Here is a 25,246-nt window from a genome sequence, read left to right as displayed (position 1 = left end):
AGATTTGATAAGCTACCAAAGTGTGCTAAACAACATATATACACTGATGTATTAATGGATATTCAACTATCCAGATTCAACTAATAACAAACGCCAAGTCCTGATATGTTTATTCTAACCCAAAGACAAAAGCAGAACAAAAACATTTGTTTCTTCTGTTGTTAATTTTTCAAATTTCCATCTTTTTCAACCCCTGTAGAGTCGTCCTTTTTACTGGGCTGCATATTCACATTTTTCCCATCTGGCTGTAGGCATTTGTTGATTTGTCTGTTACTGATTGTTACAGAGTTATCGCGTTAAGTTGATTCAGACATAAACATGGTTAGATCACATATATATGTTTTCAGGTTTGTCTGGCTTCAATATTGTTTGGTTTAGATATTTTTGGATATATATGTACAATAATTTGCTTTTGTGATGGGGGAGGTTGTATTTGAAGTAAAGAGAATGTTTAGTTGGTGCCATAAGAGTTTAAATATTGACATTAAGGAAGTTTTAATAACATTTGTATGTAGAAAATTATGTCTCCCCATATTGGTGCATTACTTATTTATGATTAATCAAATAACAGTTATACCCTTGTCAATGATCGCCCTTTCGCTAATTATGATTATATTTTCTAATCTGATTAAAAACTCCTGAAGGGTTACATATAGCTGTATTAACCCCTGACAGGCTTTTATTAGTTGTTAGAATAATAATATCGCGAATCTCATATTTTTAATATACTTAACTTTTAATTTAATACAACTAGATAAAATAATATAATCTTACTACTACTACTACCAAACACCTTACCTATAAATAGGTTTCTTCATACATGTTATTCCCTAACTTCATCAACAATATCACCTTGTATCCCTAAACTTTCCACTTTAATCAACAAATATGGAATCTATGGCTACAATGGTAGGAGAATGGAACTCATTCAGCGACGTAAACGTTTCAGACGAAGCTTTTTTTATGGCTCAGTTGCTTGAAAATTTGTCTGTTCCCGATAATTCTTCGAATTCTTCTGCCTTTGAAGTACCATCTACTTTTTGGCCACACCATGAACTAAACATGAGCCCCGATGAGGCCGATGAAACTTCAATTTATTTTTCTGATAACACCAATAGTAACCCACATTGTCTGTCACAAGACCACAATTCATATGATGCAACACCTACAAAAGATTTTAATTTGTTTTCAAGTTCTAGGAAACGCTCTTGTAGCATGACAGATGTAAGTTAAACACGTTGCTAATATGTGTTTAGTTTAGTATTCAGTTTTTTAATGTGATGATTATGCTAAAATTGTGTTATTATAATTACTTTACGTAGGTCCGCGAGAACAGGGAAAAGATTAAGTGTAGGAAAACTCAGAAGTTTGTTTCTAAAAGCAGTGAAGATGAGACTGACCAAGGTGCATTCAATGGGAAATTTTTGAAATTTTATGGTTCTGATGGTGAATCGAATTGGTCTCAGGAGTCGAGTATTAGTCCAAGACCAAAAGAGTTGACTATTCCAAAGTCAAATGGCAAGGTAAAAGCTAATAGGGGGTCGGCAACTGATCCACAAAGTGTGTATGCACGGGTAAATAATAATAATAATAATCTAAATTAAATTGCACTAAATTAGTTATCTGTTATCAGTCAAAATTGAACTAATCAACAGAACTGTTTCCTTGCTTTTTTAGAAGAGAAGAGAACGAATTAATGAGCGTTTAAGAGTGCTGCAGAAGCTTATTCCTAATGGTACAAAGGTGGGAATATATATAAATATAAAACCTTGTGTTTTCCTATTGTTGTGTCTATATATATATATATATATATATATATATATATATATAGTGGTAGGATCAAGAGGGAAGTAACCATTCGGGGGAAAGCGGGGGGAAGCAAAAACTTTTTTTTTTTTCGTTTTTTGAAAAAACTTTGTTCACGAACATTATAGATGAGATGGAAATATGAACATTTAGTAGAGACACTTTGTGATAAATGTTTTTATTTTGGCGGGAAAACGCTCGAAGAAGTAATATATAACAATTATCGTGTTTTTCGAGCGTATTTTGAGGTTTTAGCTATTAGGGTTTAGATATTGTTAGAAATCGGGTATGAATTGACTGCCGGATTCGTTCTTGAATCGTGTAATCACTATCTCTATAAAGTATTTCGACCCTACGATTGCCACGGTTGCACGAAATCTTTACAGGGATCAAACAACAACGCAATCAGTGTTTTGGGCAACGAAATCACTGATCAAATTGTTAGAGAATATGTGTGTTTCTGTTGGATTTTATGAATGCCGAATGAATGAACAAAGACGTTCATAAACTGTTTATAGGAAAACAGTTAAACCGAAAGGGTGTAACCCTTCAGTTTTGGCGGGAAAATCGGTTATACCAAAAGGCATACCTGTTCGCTGACACTCATTCGAACGCAACTTTTCTAGTTAACGAATAGTGCAATTTCTGTTGAGGTTTCGGGGCGCTGCCCCGAGCCCCGCGAGGGGCGCTGCCTCCTCGACCCCTGCCCGCTCACCTGGGAGCGGGACCCCAGCCAGGGGCGCTGCCCCTTGGACCCCGCAAGGGGGCGCAGCCCCCTTGACCCCCGCATTTTACGCGACAGTTAGTAGCCAACTCTTACGGGCGTGTACTCCACACTCTCCGAATCCGTTGGTAAGTATAGCTAGCTAACACCTGCATTCAAGTAAATCGTAACTAACTAAAATGTACGTTGGATGACACTAAAATCACCAACAAATCCCCCCCATTTTAGTGTAATCCTTGATTTACTAAAATAACTAAACAAACAGAACAAACTAATGCATAAATGAAAATGTTTCAGAAATTGAATTTCCACTTAGTATAATATTTACGAGAATTCGAGTATCAGGGTGTTTCAGAAATTGAACCCTTCCACTCGTATGAAAAATATAAAATATTATACACATCAGTTTCTTACATATCCCTAAAATAATCTTGACACTATTATAAGCCATGTGTCCCAATCCTTCAGTGAACATATTGGCAGCTAAGTCCAAGGCTCCATTGAAGCGGCAAAACTTCATGCTCACATAGGTAGTCCTTTTACATCTTGCACCTGCATATGCAATTTTTCAAAAGAACTATTAAGAAGAATAACTTCAACCTAACTCAACTTGCAGGTCTAAACACATACTTTGGGATCAGAATTTTATGTGTTTCAATCTTCAGAAAGTAAGCTTACCTCATTGAATTCAGCTTCTAGCGTTGTACTAGAAGGGAATTGGGCGTCTCACTTTGGAAGATTTATGTGGACTTCAATCCCACTCCAATAGCCGACTTTTGCACTATGTCTCGGGCTAATGCTTTAGTCAAGTGATCCGCTAAATTTTGTTGTGATCTAACGAAACTTACGGATATCACTCCATGTGAAATCAGCTCGCGAACCATACTGTGTCTAACACCTAAGTGTCTAGACTTTCCATTGTACATTTGGCTATAAGCCTTAGCCAAAGTAGCTTCACTGTCACAACGGATGGAAATAGGAGATATTGGCTTCGGCCACAAAGGAATTTCATGAATTAGATTCCTTAACCAATCAGCTTCCTTACCAGCTGCAGCTAAAGCTACAAATTCAGACTCCATGGTTGAATTTGTAATGCATGTTTGCTTCTTAGAAGCCCATGAAATAGCACCTCCTCCAAGTAGGAATATCCAACCAGTCGTAGATGAATGATCTTCGACGTTGGTTATCCAACTTGCATCCGAATATCCTTCTAAAACTGAAGGGAACCCAGTATAAGTGATACCATAATCCATAGTACCCTTCAAATACTTGAATACTCTAACCACAGCACGCCAGTGAGTAGCATTTGGATTACTAGTAAACCTACTAAGTTTTCCCACTATGAAAGCAATATCAGGGCGTGTGCTTGTCATAGCATACATCAAGCATCCAATTGCTCGAGAGTATTCAAGCTGTGATACAGCTTTACCCGAATGGGGCATAAGCTTCACAGTTGTATCAACGGGAGTATTCAAGGGAGAACATTGATCACACTTAAACCGTTTCAGAATCTTCTCAATGTAATGAGATTGTGTGATCGTGATACCTCTATCATCCCTTTTAATCCTTATGCATAGGATTACATCCGCCACTCCCATGTCCTTCATGGAGAACTTCGAAGATAAAAACTCCTTTGTTCTATCAACTTGATCCTGGTCAGTACCAAAGATCAACATGTCATCCACGTATAAGCAAATGATCACACCTTTTCCGGATTGATCGAATTTGCTATATACACACTTGTCAGATTGATTTAGTACAAAACCATTAGACAACACCACATCATCAAACTTCTGATGCCACTGCTTGGGAGCTTGTTTCAGCTCGTACAATGATTTAACTAACTTGCACACCTTATGCTCTTGACCTGGCATAACAAACCCTTCTGGTTGTCTCATATACACTTCCTCTTCCAAATCACCATTCAAGAATGCTGTTTTGACATCCATTTGATGGATCACTAGATCATACGTAGCAGCAAGTGCTATTAACAATCTGATAGTAGTGATACGAGCAACAGGAGCATATGTATTGAAATAATCAATACCCTCCTTTTGTTTAAAGCCTTGGATAACCAATCTAGCTTTAAACTTATCAATTGTGCCATCGACTTTCATCTTCTTCTTGAAGATCCACTTGTTTCCCAAAGGTTTGCATCCTGGTGGTAAATCTGTTAATACCCAAGTATTATTCTCCAAAATAGAACTCATCTCGTCGTCAATTGCTTCTTTCCAAAAGGCAACATCACGAGATTTCATGGCCTCATCAAAGGTTCTAGGATCATCATCTATACTGTAACAGTAAGAATATTGTGACTTAACACAATCTCTCGATCCTTCAACTAGGTAAAGTTGAAAGTCAGAACCATACGACTTGGGTGTCCTAGTTCTAGAGCCCCTACGAGGTTCTAGTGACTCACTTGGAATTTCTTCCAGGTTAACTCCTTGTGTAGTCTCATTTGAATGAGAAATCACGTCCCTTGGTCTAGGTATTGATGTAAAACGGGATTCATCAAATATTGCATTTCTTGATTCTATAACGGTGTTAATCGAAATAAAATCATTAGGTTCTATCACATAAAACCTATAGGCTTTGGAATGTTCAGCATATCCAATAAAGATGCAATCAACACCTCTTTCACCCAAAGTTTTCCTTTTGGGTTCGGTTAATCTTACGATTGCCCGACAACCCCAAACTCGCAAATAATGCAAGTTTGGTTGTTTCTTGTACCAAAGTTCGTAAGGAGTCATAGTTCCTCTTTTATTAGGAACTCTATTCAAAATGTGACAAGCCGTTAACATGGCTTCTCCCCAAAATCTGTCACTCAAACCAGAGTACGTCATCATGGAATTAACCATTTCCTTGAGAGACCTATTTTTCCTCTCCGCTACACCATTTTGTTGTGGTGTATATGGAGCTGTAGTTTGATGAATAATCCCTACAGATTGGAAATACATTGGATCATAATACTCACCACCTCTATCGGCGCGCAACGTTTTAATTAAACCATTTTGTTGTAATTCCACTTCAGTCTTATAGATTTTAAATTTGTCTAAGGCCTCATCTTTAGAATGCAAAAGATAAACATAGCAGAACCTAGACGCATCATCTATAAATGTGATTACATACTTCTTATTTCCTAAGGAAGGTGTAGCATGAAAATCACAAAGGTCACTATGAATTAGTTCTAAATTCAAAGACGTCCTGTTTATGGTCTTAAAAGGTTGTCTCGTGATTTTATTCAACATACAGGTATTACATTTTTCAGAACATTTTTCAAAGGTAGGAATCAAATCAACTTTAGACATTTCATACATTCTTTTATAATGTACATGTCCTAGACGCGCATGCCATAAACTTGACTCAATTGAACTAGAACTAATCATGCAAGCAGAATTATCAACAACAGGAACATTCTTAAGATTCAACATAAACATACCATTATTATAGTATCCAAATCCTATAAACATGCCACCCTTCGACAAGATATACTTGTCGGATTCAAATACTTGTTTATAACCACACTTATTTAATATAGGATTGGAAATCTGATTCTTTCTCAACCCAGGTACATACACAATATTATTTAAAGTAATTGTCTTATCAGAACTAAATTGTAAAACAACATCTCCACGACCAAGGACATGAGTGACTGATTCGTTCCCCATGAGAAGCACATCATCATCAGGTTGAAATGTCTTAAACCAACAGTGATCTTTACATGCATGACATGTGGCCCCGGAATCAATCCACCACGCTATGTTATCATCCTGCACATAAAATGCTTCAGAAATATGTGATACATAATTCTGAACAGAATTTATAATACAATCAAAATTCTGACCTTGGTTAGGAACTTGGTCCTTAGACCCGTTTCCTGAACCTGAACCGCTTGCTCCATCCTTGTTCTTTCCAACACGACATTCTTTCTTAAAGTGACCAGGTTTGCCACAAATCCAACAAGATAGAGATTTCTTATCCTTCTTGTTGGAACCATCGTTGTTCCCTTGAAACTTACGTTTCTTTCCATTGAACTTTTTGTTGTTTTTGTTCCCACGTTTACCATCCTCAATCATGTTAACAGAGGATGATGCAACGTCCTTTTCTTTAGTCTTACCACCCTCTTGATCACGTATTGATTCCTCAATACGTAGGGTGCCTCCCAATTCAGTCAAAGACAATTCTTCTTTCTTATGTTTTAGCATGTGTTTGAAAGTCTGCCATGATGGTGGCAGTTTGTCTATAATTGAAGACACTGAAATGGATTCATCCATTTTCAGATTGTGTTGTGTAAACTGTCCCAAAATTCGAAGAATTTCGTGGAACTGTTCAATAACAGGCCTTGAATCCACCATTTTGTAATTATTGAAATTACTCACAAGAAACTTCTTACTCGAAGCATCTTCGGCCATGTATTTGGATTCAAGCGAATCCCATAGTTCCTTAGCAGTTTCTACAGATTGGTAAACATCAAAAAGAGCATCAGACATACCATTTAGAATGTGGCCACGACATATGAAATCATCGTTATCCCACTTGTTTCTTCTCCTGATTTGATCCAAAGTTGCATCCTCAGGAAGTTCTGGCATGGGGGTGGATAGAACATGAACAACCTTCAACGTTGTTAACATAAATCGCATCTTCTGTTGCCATCTTCGAAAATTAACTCCTTCAAATTTCTCCAGTTTTGCAAACTGCCTTGTCATCTCTTTCACCGTTTCACCAGACATGATTACAGACTAAATACTTTATAGATTTGTTAGAAATCGGGTATGAATTGACTGCCGGATTTGTTCTTGAATCGTGTAATCACTATCTCTATAAAGTATTTCGACCCTACGATTGCCACGGTTGCACGAAATCTTTACAGGGATCAAACAAGAACGCAATCAGTGTTTTGGGCAACGAAATCACTGATCAAATTGTTAGAGAATATGTGTGTGTTTCTGTTGGATTTTATGAATGCCGAATGAATGAACAAAGACGTTCATAAACTATTTATAGGAAAACAGTTAAACCGAAAGGGTGTAACCCTTCAGTTTTGGCGGGAAAATCGGTTATACCAAAAGGCATACCTGTTCGCTGACACTTATTCGAACGCAACTTTTCTAGTTAACGAATAGTGCAATTTCTGTTGAGGTTTCGGGGCGCTGCCCCGAGCCCCGCGAGGGGCGCTGCCTCCTCGACCCGTGCCCGCTCACCTGGGAGCGGGACCCCAGCCAGGGGCGCTGCCCCTTGGACCCCGCAAAGGGGCGCAGCCCCCTTGACCCCCGCATTTTACGCGACAGTTAGTAGCCAACTCTTACGGGCGTGTACTCCACACTCTCCGAACCCGTTGGCAAGTATAGCTAGCTAACACCTGCATTCAAGTAAATCGCAACTAACTAAAATGTACGTTGGATGACACTAAAATCACCAACAGATATTAGGGTTTAGATATTAAGGTTTATAGGGTTTAGATATTAGGGTTTAGATTTAGGGTTTAGATTTAGGATTTAGATTGAGTTTTTAACACGAACGGTTTAGAGTTTACACTACTAGAAAATTTGAAATTAGCGACGGCAAAATCTGTCCCAAATCCGTCCCTAAACGTGTTTTTCGACGGATTACCGACGGATCTTGTCCGACCCTAAAATCGTCCTCGGTAATATTTACAGACAGATTTTGGGACGGACATTTATATTAACGACGGATTTACGACGGTAGTCTTTGGGACGGATCAACAACGGGTTTTCGTTGGATTTTTCCGACGGATTTAGGACAGCTTAATTAGCGACGGACACATTCAACGACGGATTAGACATGCATTTATCGACGGGCACATTTACCGACGGACTTTCGTCAGATTTTTAAGACAGATTTGGGACTGATATAGTTTTAGTTACAGAAATTATCGTCCCCGATCCGTCGCTAATTATATAATTTTTGTAAATAATATTCTCAAAAATATGTTTTTTCTAGTATTTTCATCCAGTTTTTGCCATATGTAACCAAAATTTACCAAGACAATTTTACACGATTGTAAATCTCTTTGTCCTTTATAATTTAATTTGTAGATAAAAAAAAAATATAACAAGTAGTTATAACATAAACTTATACAAAAGCACGCAACTATCATTGAAATCAAACCGAGAAAAGAAAAAAATCAACTAACATCAATACAACTATTTTTGAGCTTGAAAATACTTGAAAAAGTGTTTGCATTCGTTAAACTCACCTTTACAATACTACACTAAATATATCTATACTTTGTTTGCACTTCTTGCTCAAATCTTCATTTAACTTTTTTCAATACTGCACTAAGCAGATCTAAGCTCTTTCACCATGGATCCATGAGCAATTTCTCTTAAATGCATTTAAAATGGAAGCTCCCTTCACCGAATTTCGGTTCTCTTCTGGTACTTTCTGATTTCTTTTAGAGCGACAATCCTGACCAGAATCCATGTGGCTTCTTCACTGATCCGGTTGCTGGAGTAGATTTCCTTGCGGCTTTGGTGGCCAATTGTTCCTTGGAGCTTTTCCTCCTATGGCTTTCCTTGCTAACTGTTTAGTAAAAGCCATATGTTAAATGTATTGCAAGTTTTGAGTGATATTGAGTTGTTGGTGGGTTAAGTGGTCCTAGTTGTTTAGGATTTTACAGGGAGAGTTTTAAGATAATTGGGAATAAAGAATAATGAATTATATTTTGTGGAGTATAAAGTTTTTAGATGGAGGAGATCACCCGTTTGATTATTTTAAATCGGATGGCTAAGAAGGAAAGGGGGTTCGATCCATGTGATGTGCTTTTACCAAGCACTAAGTTTTTTAAACAAGAAAGTTCTAGATTTTATGCTAAAAATTTTCCAAAAATTTATTTACGGAGTATATTCTAAAACAATTATTCAAATGTAATATTATTTTTACTTATTATATATTCGATTATTATATGTATTATATAATTATATATATCCTTGGTACAATTTAAGTTTTTATATTATAACTAGACACTCATTCATAAATACATCTATATTAGTTTAAAAAAACATTTTAATATATATTCACTAACAACGATTATGGAACTTATATATAAAAACATTAGATCGAATATATACATCCGACAAATGTATAATATTTTGATGTATGTATGTTATATTTGTTACTACTAGTGTATTCTGAGACATTTTGGTACTTATACGCATTAATATGTGCTCGTAAACTCGATAAAATCTTAATTATAAAAAACATCCGTCCCAAATCCGTCACTAATACTCTGATTTACCGACGGATTAGGGACGGCAATATATTCATATATTTTTTAAATTACGATTTAGACGAAAACGCATTGACACTTATTCCTAAATACATCTACATTAATTATCAAACATTTTAAAAATACTAAGTAGTGTATAAATGCAAACACACATATGGGTATGCATATATTCACTAACAATGATTACGAAGCTTATATATAAAAACACTAGATCGAATATATACATCCGACAAACATATAATATATTGATGTATATATATTATATTTGATAGTACAAGTGTATTCTAAGACATTTTGATACTTATACATGTTCATTTGTGCTCGTAAACTCGATTAAATCTTAATTTTAAAAAACATTCGTCACTAATACTCCGATTTACCGACGGATTAGGGACGAAAATATATTCATATATTTTTTAAATTACGATTTAGACGAAAACGCATAGACACTCATTCCTAAATACATCTATATTAATTAACATACATTCCAAAAATACTAAGTAGTGTATAAATGTAAACACACGTATGGGTATGCATATATTCACTAACAACGATTATGTAACAACCCAAACCAACCCGCGAGCAAACCACGTGAAAAATACAAAATAAAAAAAAAATTGCTGCACAGTGAACTGGCGCGGCGCGCCTGGATGGCCGCGCGGCGCGCCATTCGGGTCTGTCCGGAAAGTCTCAAAATGCGAAAAAGATCGACTAGTTCCCGACATTTTTAGACGACACGCTTTTAACCACACATTCAAATATGTAAAACTAACACAATTCAAACGTAAAATAAGTTTTACAAAGCGGGGCCCACTTCGGCCGTTTTATGAGTTTAATACAAAATATGAGTTTCGACCGCCAAAAAGTTTAAGTACCAAACTACACTACGAGCATGGCGTTTGGGATTAAACTACCCAAGTCTCGGTCAAACTCCAAGAACTAAACTTCCAAAAAGCGTCCCCTAATCAACAAAGCGGGAATCTCTATTCCATGATAATGCCCTTACCCTTGTCCACAACCGAACCTATAAAAATAGTAAACAACGAGAGGGTAAGCAAAGCTTAGTGAATGCAATAATTATACGAATACATATATAATTATACCTACTTGCATACACTTACACACCAAACCGCAAACACGCTAGCATACACATTTAGCTTATCGTCACAATAGCAAGCTATAAATCTCCAATACCACAAGCTAGCATAACAACCGCATATGAATATAACTCGAATAATATAATATGCTTACAACACAAATAACCATGGTTAACCAATAGTACAAGGGAACGGCGCTCGCGAAAACGCCTTCGGTGTTCACAACATCCGTTAGGTGTGATGACCCAGAAATTTCGACTAAATTTAAACTTAATCTTTGTATGATTAAAATTTCCGACACGATAAGCAAAGTCTGTAAAACTGAATCTCAAAATTTTTGAATTACTTTTATATATTTAAATACCCTTCGATTGTTTTCGACGATTCGCGAACAATTATATGTAAATAGATACATATATACTATAACTTGAAAAGTTAACAATGTATTAATTGTTTGATACCGTACATTAAACTTATTGGTTTAAATATCTATTTGAATATATATGATAAGTTGAAATACTTATTATTAAAATTTATTTATAAATAACTTCTAATGTGTATTTAAAAACTGATTTATGTATATTAAAAAGATATATACATATATATAATTTCAAGTTATTTAGTAAACGATAGTAACATTCGTTTATTGATTCGATTGATATTCAGATAAGTTAACTAAAGCGTTTAAGATGAACCAGTATGCTACAGTATTTTTAAATTGCTACAGTACCCAAAATGCTACAGTGTTTTTGAAAATCACTACTTGCTACAGTGAAATTGAATTTGCTACAGTGAATTGCTACAGTAAACACTATTTTAAAATGTATTTTAACAAATAGCGAGACGATGATTTATAGAAGTAAATGACCAAAACACTCGAAAGTTTAAGATATACTTTGAGTGGTACAGTTTATGGATAATTTAAGGCTATATTTTGACAAAGGTACGTGTCACGAAACATAAAGTATTAGTTTTCTAAGCGTACGAAAATGCGTTCGAGAAACCGGAACCGAGACATAAGTCGAGTGACAACGTACGACTTATCGGAACAAAAATTACAAGTCAACTATGCACGTGAATTTAATATAATATATAATTAATTATATAAATTATATATATTATATTTATATTAATTTAATATTATGTCGACAAACAAGAAAACAAAAATTTGTGAGCTGGAATCTGAGGCCATGCGATCGCATGGCCATAAGCCTATAAATCCATGCGATCTCATGGAGGCAAAAGTCTGGCCTGATGCTATAAAATGGCATTTTGCTCGACACATTAACACACACATATACATATTACTCCGTATTTATTTTATTATTATTATTATTATTATTATTATTATTATTATTATTATTAAGATTAATATTATTAATAATCTTATTATTATTATTATTAATTAGTATTATACATAAAATACTACGACGAGGTTATGAGCTTGTCACTTTCAAAATGGTTTCCAAGCGAGCTAGAGCTAAGAAAATTATGGGTTATTGCCAAGAAAATTATGGGTAATGTTCGGGGGTATTTTTGTGAATCAAACCTCGTGTTTATCATCTCCGATGCGTCTACGTGCTTTCCTATAATATTGTATATCAATATTAAACAGTGAGTTTCATAAGATCCCTTTTACTCTCTACATTTTTGGGCTGAGAATACATGCAAATGCTTTGTTAACCGATATACAATATTTATATGCGTGAGTTTCATAAGATCCCTTTTACTCTCTACATTTTTGGGCTGAGAATACATGCAAATGCTTTATTAACCGATATACAATATTTATATGTGTGAGTTTCATTTGCTCCCTTTTTTATTGCTTTTGCAATATATATTTTTGGGCGGAGAATACATGCACTTTATTTTAAACGCAATGGATACAAGTACATACTAAATTCTACACTGAGTTTGAACCGAAAATCCCTTAGCTTTGGTAACTAGTAACTGCCAGTTATAAGAACTGATGGGCGCGAGTAGTTATATATGGATCCATAGGGCTTGATATCCCCGTCCAAGCTAGAGCACTAGCCTTTTAACGGACGTATGCTATTTGAGAAGCGTACACGTTGGTTTGCGTGTATTATTAAGATGATTATACAAAGGGTACAAATTATATAAACGTTAAAGTTTAGTTACCAGGGTGCTCAATTTTGTAGAACCGATTGATAAACGTTTCGGATGAAACAACTGAAATCTTGTGATCCACCTTTTCTGTAAAACCTATTGATAAACGTTTTGAATAAAACAACTGAACTTTTGTAATCCACATTGATATACGGATTATGTGTAATATTAAAACTATGAACTCACCAACCTTTGTGTTGACACTTGAAGCATGTTTATTCTCAGGATTCTAGAAGTCTTCCGCTGTTTGCTTATACGTGATACAAGATATGTGCTTGGAGTCATACATGCTATATAGAAGAAACTTTCATTCACCAAACCATTACCATGTATCTTATTTTGACTGTATTGTCAACAGATGTATTATTGTAAACCATTTAAATGGTGATTGTCTATAAGTAGGAATCATCAGATGTTAAAAACCTGGAATTTATATATTCATTTATGAAATACCTTTTCAAACGAATACAATGTTACAAAATGTATCACATAGAGGTCAAATACCTCGCAATGAAATCAATGAATGACGTGTTCGTCCATATGGATTTGGAGCGATCGTCACATTAGGGCACTTAACACCTCGCACCACTAACCCCTAGGGTGGCACCTTAACACCTCGGCACATCACCCCGAGTGGCATCTTAACACCTCGATGCATCACTCATTAATTTACGGAGTGGTGTCTTAACACCTCGACACTACACTCCTAGGTGGCATCTTAACACCCCGATGCTACACCCGAGTGGCATCTTAACACCTCGATGCTACACTCTTCACGTGAAACATGGTGTCTTAGCACCTCGACACTACACATTTCACGCTACAACAAATAGATACATTATATACATACGCATATAATTATTCCACTCACCTCAAAGTCTTGTGAAAAGATACCCGAGCTTGCAAGACCTCAAAGTAACGTACCTATCATATTATACACCTCATTAAACGCAAACAACCAAACCCTTTCACCATTCTAGGCCATTTTGACCCAAGGTGCAATTTCAACCCATTTGCAACCTTAACCCTAATTTGGGTCAACACACACCAAAACCCTAATCATTCGTCAAGATGGGTTTAAAACACATTTAAGTCACAAGGCTAACTCATTTTCATACTTGCTAGGCCACTTAGGTCATTAAAGGACTCATTTGACCCATTTCAAGGTCAACACACCCATTTGGGTCATCCATACCCAATAACACCCATTTACATATTATTAAAGTGTTCTAGCAACTAACTAACTAAATTTAAGACTCAAAAGTCCAATTAACACATTCAAATCCTAGGTTAGTCATCAATGATGTGATGCCCCGTACAAAACCATCGTGTAAGAATCATCAACAACAGGATCATTACAAGGTTAAGTACTATATGTGATTTCAAAAAAGAGTTTGCATTCATAAATAAAGTGATGTCTAAACCAACATCGAATGTTTTACAATCTAAAAGCATGCTTCACTAAGTAGAAGCAAATAATAAGTGTATGTGACCACAATGGTCGTTACAAGTCATAGTTCAAAAGTACAAATGTTTGAATGCAAAATAAAGTAGTTCATGCGATAGCAACTCTAAGCAGCGGGTGTCTACAGCACGACTAGTACACAGCGGAAGCTAACCTCAAGCACCTGAGAAAAACATGCTTGAAAACGTCAACACAAAGGTTGGTGAGCTATAGTTTAAGTATAACAGTATCTAAGGTAGGCCACGAGATTTCAGTGCTACAAAGAGCGTTTCAAAACAGTATGATAAAGTATATGTTAACCGTGGGCACTTGGTAACTAACTTAACGTTTATACCCCCTGAAAGTACACTTGGCAAGTGCGTATGTCTACGAAGTATTAAACACTCGTTAAATGCTAGCGCGACTAGCCTGAGTGGGGATGTCAAACCCTATGGATCCATATCTAAGATTTGCGTTCATGGTTCAAAAACCAATGATTAAACGTTACCGAGCTAAAGGGAATGTTTATGCCGTTGTATAACCCACACATATATAAGTTTAAGTACTCGTTCCTAGTATGTAAAACATAAAAATCCGCATGTATTCTCAGTTCCCAAAATAAGTTAATGTAAAAAGGGAATGCTATAACTCACAATGATAATGTAGTCGTAAAGTCGGTTCAGAAAAGGTGTGCAAGTAATCGGTCCGAAGGTCCTCAACCTAAGGCAAATAGTACTAAGTTAGTAAATCGTCTTAATAGGTTTAAAAGTATGTAAATAAGGTCTTAAAGGTCATCATCATTCATCATTTAACAAAAGGTGTAAAGTAGGTTTCGTTCATGAAAGTAGTTTAAACAAAAGCTGACTTTGATCAGTCACCACGGCCTCTACCCTTACTGAATTAAGGTGAGACCAGTGGCCACGGCTCCGTATATGAGTCCCTTAAGTGTGGTAAAATTTACAGAAGCAAACTCGTCTTGGTTTGACTGTGGCGATGGTCTAAGTGCGAGTAGGTCAGAAATTTCTGCACAACGTTAAAGGACATAGTGACGATCGGAGGGCCATAAATCCTAAACCGTAACTCGGATTAAGACGAGTCCTATATGAAAAGTTATCTACTCGAAATGCTCTATCTAAAACTCATGGTCTCAGTAGCCCAGGTCTACTGGTCTGTTACAGAAACAGCAGGTCAGTAGGGTTTGGACAGAAACAGTAAGTTTAAGTGAGTTCCGGTGGTCTTGGTGCTTGATGTTCATCATGGTTCTCATCCTTGATGCATATAGCTTCAAGTGTACAACTCATTGATGTATCTACATCATCTTAACTAAGTCTTGACCATCATAACCCTAGTGCAAGTCTAAGATATGAAGCACAACTCACTTAAGAGTTGCATGTAGTTTGATGAACCAAAGTTACATCAAAGTCTTAGGTTTGACACTTACATGAAGTGTAAAAGTAATACTAACTAAGTTTTGACAATTATGACACAAGTGTGAGTCTAAGACATGTAGATCAACTCACTTAAGAGTTGTATGAAGTTGATGAACCAAAGTTACATCAAGGTCTTAGATCTAACACTTACATGAACTTTAAAAGTAAAAGCAAGTTACAACTTGAAGTAAACTTATGAAATCAAGATCTTGAGTTGTAGAACATAGTTCATAGTTTGATCTTGAAGATCCAAGACTCAAAAGTCTAGATCTACCATAAGTGTACCAAGTTATAATTAAAAGTTTCATTTACATGTTCTTGAACTCTTAAAGTTAACTTTAAGTTCAAGATTAATGAGATCAAAGTTAACTAGTAACATTTGACCAAATACAACCAACAACATGAAATTAAAAGTGCAAGTAAAAGAAGTAACAAACTAATTTAAACAAGTAATTAGTTCATTGTTGTTCATACTTTAAAGATTCAAACCAAAGTTTGATCTTTAAGAAAGTAAACTTTAAAGTTTACTAACATGACTTACAAGCATGAGTTTATCAACACATGAACATTAATCTTTTAAAAATAACAAATGTAGAACATATCTAGAAAGTATATGTTCTTGTTGTTCTTGTTTTAACAAGATAAAATGAAGAATCAAACTAGGAAGTTTGGTTCTTGGAAACTAGTAAGTAAAGTAACTAACAATTTCATGTAACTAAATAATAATCAAGAACAAGTAGCAAACAACAAATGATGATGATGATTCATGTATGTATTCGGTTTTAAGACAAAGGAAAGAAGAAGAGAAAAATGTTCTTGTTACTTACAAAATGTAGAGAAAGATGAGAGAAAATATGAGAGAAAAGTAAGATATAAGTTTGAAATGAAGTATGTGTGTGAGATTACAAGTAAGTGAGGTAGTAAAAAAAAATAAAACTCCTCTAAGGCCTATGGTGGCCGACGGTCAGCAGCATCCCAAGGGGGGGGGAGGAATAAGTTTTGTGGATACTAGCATGCAAAGCTAAAAAGGTTGGTCACTTGGTGGTATGTGCATGGGGAGGAGAAGTAACAAGATTCCAAGGTTCATAACTAACTAGTTAGAGTTTAAAATGATACTTACATGACTAAGTGGGCTAGTCAATCCACTTAAAAGGTAGAGTGGGCTTGGAAGCCCAATAACATAAGTCCATTTACTTTAAACAAGCCCAAGTTCAATAATTCACAAGTTAAACCAATTAAAGCCCATGTAATTAACTAAAAGCCTTAGTTAATTAAAATGATTAATAAAACTAATCATGAATGTAAATAATACTCTAAAAATATTATTCGTGAAAGTTTCGGGTGTCACAAAGACGTTTCGGGCACTTAAAAGTCAAGTACGGGCAATCATGACAACATGTAAATGTAATAACATACATTCGTTTAATCACACGTATTAATAATAATTATTATTAATAAATAAATGTTGGAAATTACAGGGTCGTTACATTACCCACCTGTTAAAGAAAATTTCGTCCCGAAATTTAAGCTGAGGTAGATGGAGGAGTCGGAAAAAGGTGAGGATACTTCCGCATCATTTGATCCTCTCGCTCCCAAGTAAACTCGGGTCCTCGTTTGGCATTCCATCGCACTCGGACGATTAGAATCTTGTTGCGTTTTAAAGTTTTGATCTCTCGATCCATAATCTCAACTGGTTCCTCCACAAAGTGGAGTTTGTCATCAATTGTAAGTTCTTCCAGTGGTATGATAAGTTCAGGTGCAGCAAGACACTTCTTCAAGTTTGACACATGGAAGGTAGGATGAACTGAGCTCAATTGTGCTGGTAGATCCAAATGGTAAGCAACGGGTCCAACACGTTCCAAGATCTCAAAAGGACCAATGTATCGTGGGTTCAACTTTCCACGTTTTCCAAAACGGATCACACCTTTCCAAGGTGCAACCTTCAACATTACACGATCACCAACGTTGAATTCAAAGTCCTTACGTTTAAGATCGGCATAACTCTTTTGACGATCACGGGCAGTCTTAAGTCTAGCTTGAATCTGAGCAATCTTCTCCGTCATTTCATGGACTACCTCGGGTCCGGTGATTTGCTTTTCGCCCACTTCGGCCCAACAAATAGGAGATCGGCACTTGCGGCCATACAATGCTTCAAAAGGTGCAACATTAATGCTTGAGTGATAACTGTTGTTGTACGAAAATTCGGCGAGTGGCAAATGCCTTTCCCAGGCCTTTCCAAAATCAATGACACATGCACGCAACATGTCTTCCAACGTCTGAATCGTTCGTTCACTTTGCCCGTCAGTCTGAGGATGATAAGCAGTACTCATGTCAAGACGAGTTCCCATGGCTTCTTGCAAAGAACGCCAAAATCTAGAGGCAAAATGGGGATCGCGATCGGAGATGATCGATAAAGGTACACCATGACGAGATACAACCTCTTTGATGTATAACTGAGCAAGTCTTTCCATTGTATCAGTTTCCTTCATCGCTAGGAAGTGTGCAGATTTGGTAAGGCGGTCAACAATAACCCAAATAGTATCGTATCTGCCCACCGTCTTGGGTAGCTTGGTGATGAAATCCATTGTTATCCGTTCCCACTTCCATTGTGGGATTTCTGGTTGTTGAAGTAAACTAGAAGGTCTCTGATGCTCGGCTTTAACCTTCGAGCAAGTCAAACACTTACCAACATAAGTCGCAATGTCCTTCTTAAGATTCGGCCACCAATACTGTTCTTTAAGGTCGTGGTACATTTTGCCCGCTCCAGGATGAATCGAATATCTCGATTTGTGTGCTTCATAAAGTATAAGGTTCCATAGATCTCCATAAAGAGGTAACCAAATTCTTCCGGCATAACATCGGAGTCCAGACTCTCTAACCTCGAATTGAGAGACAAGTATGTTCAAATGCTCGTGAGATATGTTCTCCTCCTTAAGAGCCTCTTCTTGGGCTACTCTGATTTGACTGCTGAGGTTCGAATGGATGGTGATGTTCAGAGCCCTAACACGAAGAGGTGTCGTCCTCTCCTTTCGGCTTAAAGCGTCAGCTACATCATTGGCCTTGCCAGGGTGATAACGGAGTTCACAATCGTAGTCGTTGAGCGTCTCGATCCATCGACGCTGTCTCATATTCAGTTGCTTCTGATCAAAGATGTGCTGGAGACTCTTGTGATCGGTGAAGATAGTGCTCTTAGTTCCATACAAATAGTGTCTCCACAATTTAAGTGCAAAGACAACGGCTCCAAGTTCAAGATCATGCGTAGTGTAGTTCCGTTCGTGAATCTTCAATTGGCGAGAAGCATAGGCAATAACCTTTGATCATTGCATCAATACACAACCAAAACCACTCTTCGATGCATCACAATAAACAACAAAGTCGTCACTGCCCTCAGGGAGTGATAGGATAGGTGCGGTGGTCAACTTCTTCTTCAAAGTTTGAAATGCCGATTCGTGTGCGGGTTCCCAAATGAACTTCTTACCCTTGTGAGTCAGCGCGGTCAAAGGACGTGCAATCAGAGAAAATCCTTCGATAAACCTTCAGTAATAACCGGCGAGACCTAGGAATTGGCGAATATGCGTCGGAGTAGTGGGGGTCTCCCACTTGCTGATGGCTTCAATCTTGGCGGGATCAACTTTGATACCCTGGTCGCTCACAACATGACCCAGAAACTGTACTTCCTTCAACCAAAATTTGCACTTGGAGAATTTGGCGTAAAGTTGCTCTTGTCTTAAGAGTTCAAGCACTAATCGGAGGTGTTGCTCATGTTCTTCTTCGCTCTTAGAGTAGATGAGGATATCATCTATGAAGACGATAACAAACTTATCCAAGTAAGGCTTGCAGACACGATTCATGAGGTCCATGAACACGGCAGGTGCATTTGTCAAACCGAATGGCATCACGAGAAATTCATAATGACCATAACGGGTCCTGAATGCAGTCTTCATCACGTCACTTTCCTTCACCCTCAACTGGTGATAGTCGGATCGCAAATCGATCTTTGAGTAGACACTCGATCCTTATAGTTGATCAAAAAGATCGTCAATTCGTGGAAGAGGATACCGATTCTTGATTGTCAATTTGTTGTGTTCACGGTAGTCGATACACATACGAAAGGATCCATCCTTCTTCTTCACAAACAGAACAGGTGCGCCCCAAGGCGAAAAACTTGGTTGGATAAATCCTCGATCAAGTAGTTCTTGCAGTTGGCTTTGTAGTTCTTGCATCTCAGAAGGTTCGAGTCGGTAAGGTGCGCGAGCTACAGGTGCAGCTCCTGGCACTAAGTCAATCTGAAACTCTACTGCTCTCTGCGGCGGTAATCCAGGCAATTCCTCTGGGAAGACATCGGAAAATTCGTTCACAATTCGAACGTCATTCACGCTCTTCACCTCAGTTTCTACTGCTTTCACATGTGCTAGGACAGCAAAATGTCCCTTCTTCATAATCTTTTGTGCTTTCACGCAACTAATGAGGTTCAACTTCGAGGTACATCTCTCTCCATAGATAACCAGTAGTTCGCTATCTCTTTGTGGTATGCGAAGTGCTTTATCTCCACAGATAATATCGGCCCTTATCTTGCTCAACCAATCCATGCCGACGATCAAGTCGAAACTTCCCAGTTTGATAGGTATCAAGTCAATTTCGAAATCTGCACCAGCTATGTTGATAATAGCTCCACGACTAATATGGTCAACCTTTTCAAGTTTTCCATTTGCGACCTCGACAAGCATACTTTCTTTTAACGGGACTAATGACCAATTAATCTTATCGCAAAAATGTCTACATACATAACTTCTATCCGCACCAGTATCAAACAAGACAGAAGCTAAAAGATTGTTGATTGTGAATATACCTGTCACCAAGTCGGGGTTATCGCGTGCATCCCTTGCATTAACATTAAAAGCTCTACCATGGGGTGGTCCTCCGTCTTTTCGCTTGTTTGGGCACGCATTTCTGAAATGGCCCGTCTGCCCACATTCATAACACTTCTTCGGTCCATTGGTGTTTGGCTTCCCATTCAAAGTGGTGACCTTGCAGTCTTTTCCGATATGCCCAGACCATTGGCACTTCTCGCAGACAACATTGCAATACCCAGTGTGGTGCTTGTAACATCGCTTGCATTGAGGTAAGGTTCCTTTGTAGTTCGGTTTGGTGTTGGTGTTGTTGTTGGGATTAGGGTTTCCACCGTTGTTGTGCCTCTTGGCGGGGGTTTGATCATAGTTTCTCCCCCTGTTATTGTTGTTGTTGTTGTTGTTGTGGTTGTTGTGGTTGTTGTCCCATTTCCTCTTTTCGCTACTACCAGCCTCAAACTTAGCCTTCTCCAGCTCATCAATAAGAATCTGATTCATGAGAGTATGCGCCATGCGCATTGCTTCGGGAACATTCGGTGGTTTGGATGAGGTGGCGTTTCCTTTGATGGACTTAGGGAGTCCCCAGAAGTATCTCTCCATACGCTTGAATTCCGGTGTGACCATTGTCGGGCACATAAGAGCTAACTCAAGAAACCTCCTGTTGTAACCATCAAGGTCGTTCCCAACGGCCTTTAGCTGCATGAATTCGATTTCCATCTTCTGGATTTCGGTTCTCGGACAATACTCATCAATCATTGCCGCTCTGAATTCCTCCCATGGCGTAGCATACGCCTCATCGATACCTTTCGCTTAAGCTAACGTGTTCCACCACGTTAGCGCGCCGCCAGATAGTGTGCAAGATGCAAACTTAGTCTTGTTGTCCTCCGAACAGTTGCTAACTCGGAATACTGATTCAAGTTTCTCGAACCATCTGGTGAGACCAACCGGTCCCTCGGTTCCACTGAAGTTATGTGGTTTGCAGCTCTGGAATTCCTTGTAAGTACACCCATTTCGAACGGGTGGGATAACCGGTGGTGGTGGCGATGGAGCTTGGAGGTTTCTTTCTGCTAGGGCTGCAGCGACGCGTTCGTTGATCATGTCCTCAATCTGGGCTGCGGTAGGTGTGGTTCTTCCGTTGGCCACAGTATTCTAAACAAAAGTTTTGACTTAAGTCAAAATCCAGCATTCAATATGTAATAATATAGTATATATTAACCAACATGGAATCAAAACATCACATGTTATTAAATAACGCATCTAGGTACAAATACCACAGAATCATCGTACAGTAATGTAAATAGAACATCGTGAAAGAATTAAATAACGCAAAGTTCCATTCATTAATAATAATAAGTTTCATACATCTGAATAAGTCTGTACAATACATGAGTAATACAATAAACTACAACTAGATTACATAACGAAATCTAAATACAAAAGTCCTACGGTGAAGGTGGGTGTAGGATGTCTAAAACCTGAGCCAACTGCTCCTCGAGCTCAGTAACCCGAGTTCGGAGGATTCCCACCTCCCTTGTCAATTCCTCGACAGTGGGAGAATGTGGGGCAGGCGGTGCTGGTGGTGCAGGTGTGGCCGGTGGAGCGGATGATGCTGGTGCTGCCGATGGTGCGGGTGGTGCTGAAGTAGATGGTCCAGCTCCGGATGTAGACGGTACGTCCCTAGATGGGAAAGGTCCGTATCTAAATCTAGGCGGTACGGTTCCAGGAATAGTCAATACGTAACGGGGTGCCTTACGTATCTGTGGGTCGGCAGGGTACGGCACAAGCCGCTTACGGGCAGTAACCCTCCGACGCCAACCAAAAGCGTCAGTGAAAGCACGACCTCCATTCACCCCTGGAATAACGGTGCTATCAGGGCGGTACCGCTTCTTCGGCGGGGTGGAGGGTGCCTGAATAGGTACGTCAGCGGGATCCTCATCATCACTGGAGTCATCCGAAGAGGTGTCGTCTGATGGAGCATCAGTGGAAGACCCGTCGTCTGAATCATGTGGTGGCGACACGGGTGGCTCAACTGGCAGTTCGAAGGCGGCCAACATCTGTCTGTGTCTGCCTGGCGGAATCGACACTAAACGTCCGTCGGGAGTGCGTCTGCAAGGCGTGCGCATGTGGTTACGAAACGGCCCTTCCCCGAACTCCGCGGGAATCTCAATCCCACTGATGCGGGGCTGTGACCCCGAGGGTCTGGGAGCAGACGGAGCTGGAATCTCCGTAGGGTCAGAAGTGGTCACAGGTGACGGCGCACTACTACTCGCTCCGGAAGACGAAGCGCTGGGATCACTAGTGGGTAACGGGACCGGTGTATAAGCAACAGTAGTAGGTGGTGTGGTGGAGTCTGAGTCTGAACTGCCCAAAATGCTAGCAGGTGGTACATCCGACATCTGAACAAGGAAAAATAAATTTTCCATGTCAGTAAGTCATAAGCAAGCACGTATTAGGCCAACAGTTTAAATCATGTATAACAATAAGTAGCATGGCAATAACAGCAAATCGTACGAAGGTAGCATGCAATCGAAAGCAAGTAATAGCATGCAGTAGTGAAATCATGTAGTAGCATATGGCATATAGCAGTAAAAGTAAGCAGCAGCATGCAGTAAGTCCAGCGGAAACAAGTAAACTAGCAAGTTGTAGATTAGTCCTATTAGTGAATCCTACTCGGGTCGGTCTTAGACTCACTAATGCAACCTAATTCCCTACAACCAATGCTCTGATACCAAATGTGATGCCCCGTACAAAACCATCATGTACAAATCATCAACAACAGGATCATTACAAGGTTAAGTACTATATGCGATTTCAAAAAAGAGTTTGCATTCATAAATAAAGTGATGTCTAAACCAACATCGAATGTTTTACAATCCAAAAGCATACTTCACTAAGTAGAAGCAAATAATAAGTGTATGTGACCACAATGGTCGTTACAATTCATAGTTCAAAAGTACGAATGTTTGAATGCAAAATAAAGTAGTTCATGCGATAGCAACTCTAAGCAGCGGGTGTCTACAGCACGACTAGTACACAGCGGAAGCTAACCTCAAGCACCTGAGAAAAACATGCTTGAAAACATCAACACAAAGGTTGGTGAGCTATAGTTTAAGTATAACAGTATGTAAGGTAGGCCACGAGATTTCAGTGCTACAAAGAGCGTTTCAAAATAGTATGATAAAGTATATGTTAACCGTGGGCACTTGGTAACTAACTTAACGTTTATACCCCCTGAAAGTACACTTGGCAAGTGCATATGTCTACGAAGTATTAAACACTCGTTAAATGCTAGCGCGACTAGCCCGAGTGGGGATGTCAAACCTTATGGATCCATATCTAAGATTCGCGTTCATGGTTAAAAAACCAATGATTAAACGTTACCGAGATAAAGGGAATGTTTATGCCGTTGTATAACCCACACATATATAACTTTAAGTACTCGTGCCTAGTATGTAAAACATAAAAATCCGCATGTATTCTCAGTTTCCAAAATAAGTTAAAGTAAAAAGGGAATTCTATAACTCACAATGATAATGTAGTCGTAAAGTCGGTTCGAAAAAGGTGTGCAAGTAATCGGTCCGAAGGTCCTCAACCTAAGGCAAATAGTACTAAGTCAGTAAATCATCTTAATAGGTTTAAAAGTATTTAAATAAGGTCTTAAAGGTCATCATCATTCATCATTTAACAAAAGGTGTAAAGTAGGTTTCGTTCATGAAAGTAGTTTAAACAAAAGCTGACTTTGATCAGTCACCACGGCCTCTACCCTTACTGAATTAAGGTGAGACCAGTAGCCACGGCTCTGTATATGAGTCCCTTAAGTGTGGTAAAATTTACAGAAGCAAACTCGTCTTGGTTTGACGTGGCGACGGTCTAAGTGAGAGTAGGTCAGAAATTTCTGCACAACGTTAAAGGACATAGTGACGATCGGAGGGCCATAAATCCTAAACCGTAACTCGGATTAAGACGAGTCCTATATGAAAAGTTATATACTCGAAAAGTTCTATCTAAAAATAATCATCTCAGTAGCCCAGGTCTATTGGTCTGTTACAGAAACAGCAGGTCAGTAGGGTTTGGACAGAAACAGTAAGTTTAAGTGAGTTCCGGTGGTCTTGGTGCTTGATGTTCATCATGGTTCTCATCCTTGATGCATATAGCTTCAAGTATACAACTCATTGATGTATCTACATCATCTTAACCAAGTCTTGACCATAATAACCCTAGTGCAAGTCTAAGACATGAAGCACAACTCACTTAAGAGTTGCATGTAGTTTGATGAACCAAAGTTACATCAAAGTCTTAGGTTTGACACTTACATGAAGTGTAAAAGTAATACTAACTAAGTTTTGACAATTATGACACAAGTGTGAGTCTAAGACATGTAGATCAACTCACTTAAGAGTTGTATGAAGTTGATGAACCAAAGTTACATCAAGGTCTTAGATCTAACACTTACATGAACTTTAAAAGTAAAAGCAAGTTACAACTTGAAGTAAACTTATGAAATCAAGATCTTGAGTTG

The 25,246-nt window shown here is 38.2% G+C and overlaps 1 protein-coding gene across 1 annotated transcript in view; it reads left to right on the top strand.

Moving 5' to 3' along the window:
- Positions 1-888: 888 nt before the first annotated feature.
- LOC139842745 (transcription factor bHLH84-like) overlaps positions 889-25,246 on the top strand; it is a 37,623-nt gene continuing 13,265 nt past the window's right edge. Inside the window, exons 1-3 of the mRNA XM_071832853.1 lie at positions 889-1,224; positions 1,323-1,574; positions 1,678-1,743. Of these exons, the coding sequence (XP_071688954.1) occupies positions 889-1,224; positions 1,323-1,574; positions 1,678-1,743 (654 nt within the window). The remainder of the gene's footprint in view (positions 1,225-1,322; positions 1,575-1,677; positions 1,744-25,246) is intronic.

Source organism: Rutidosis leptorrhynchoides, chromosome 4, assembly GCF_046630445.1.
Source record: "Rutidosis leptorrhynchoides isolate AG116_Rl617_1_P2 chromosome 4, CSIRO_AGI_Rlap_v1, whole genome shotgun sequence".
Lineage (NCBI taxonomy): Eukaryota > Viridiplantae > Streptophyta > Magnoliopsida > Asterales > Asteraceae > Rutidosis > Rutidosis leptorrhynchoides.
The sequence above is the reverse complement of the archived record's forward strand: the minus strand, read 5'-3'. Positions and strand labels throughout refer to the sequence as shown.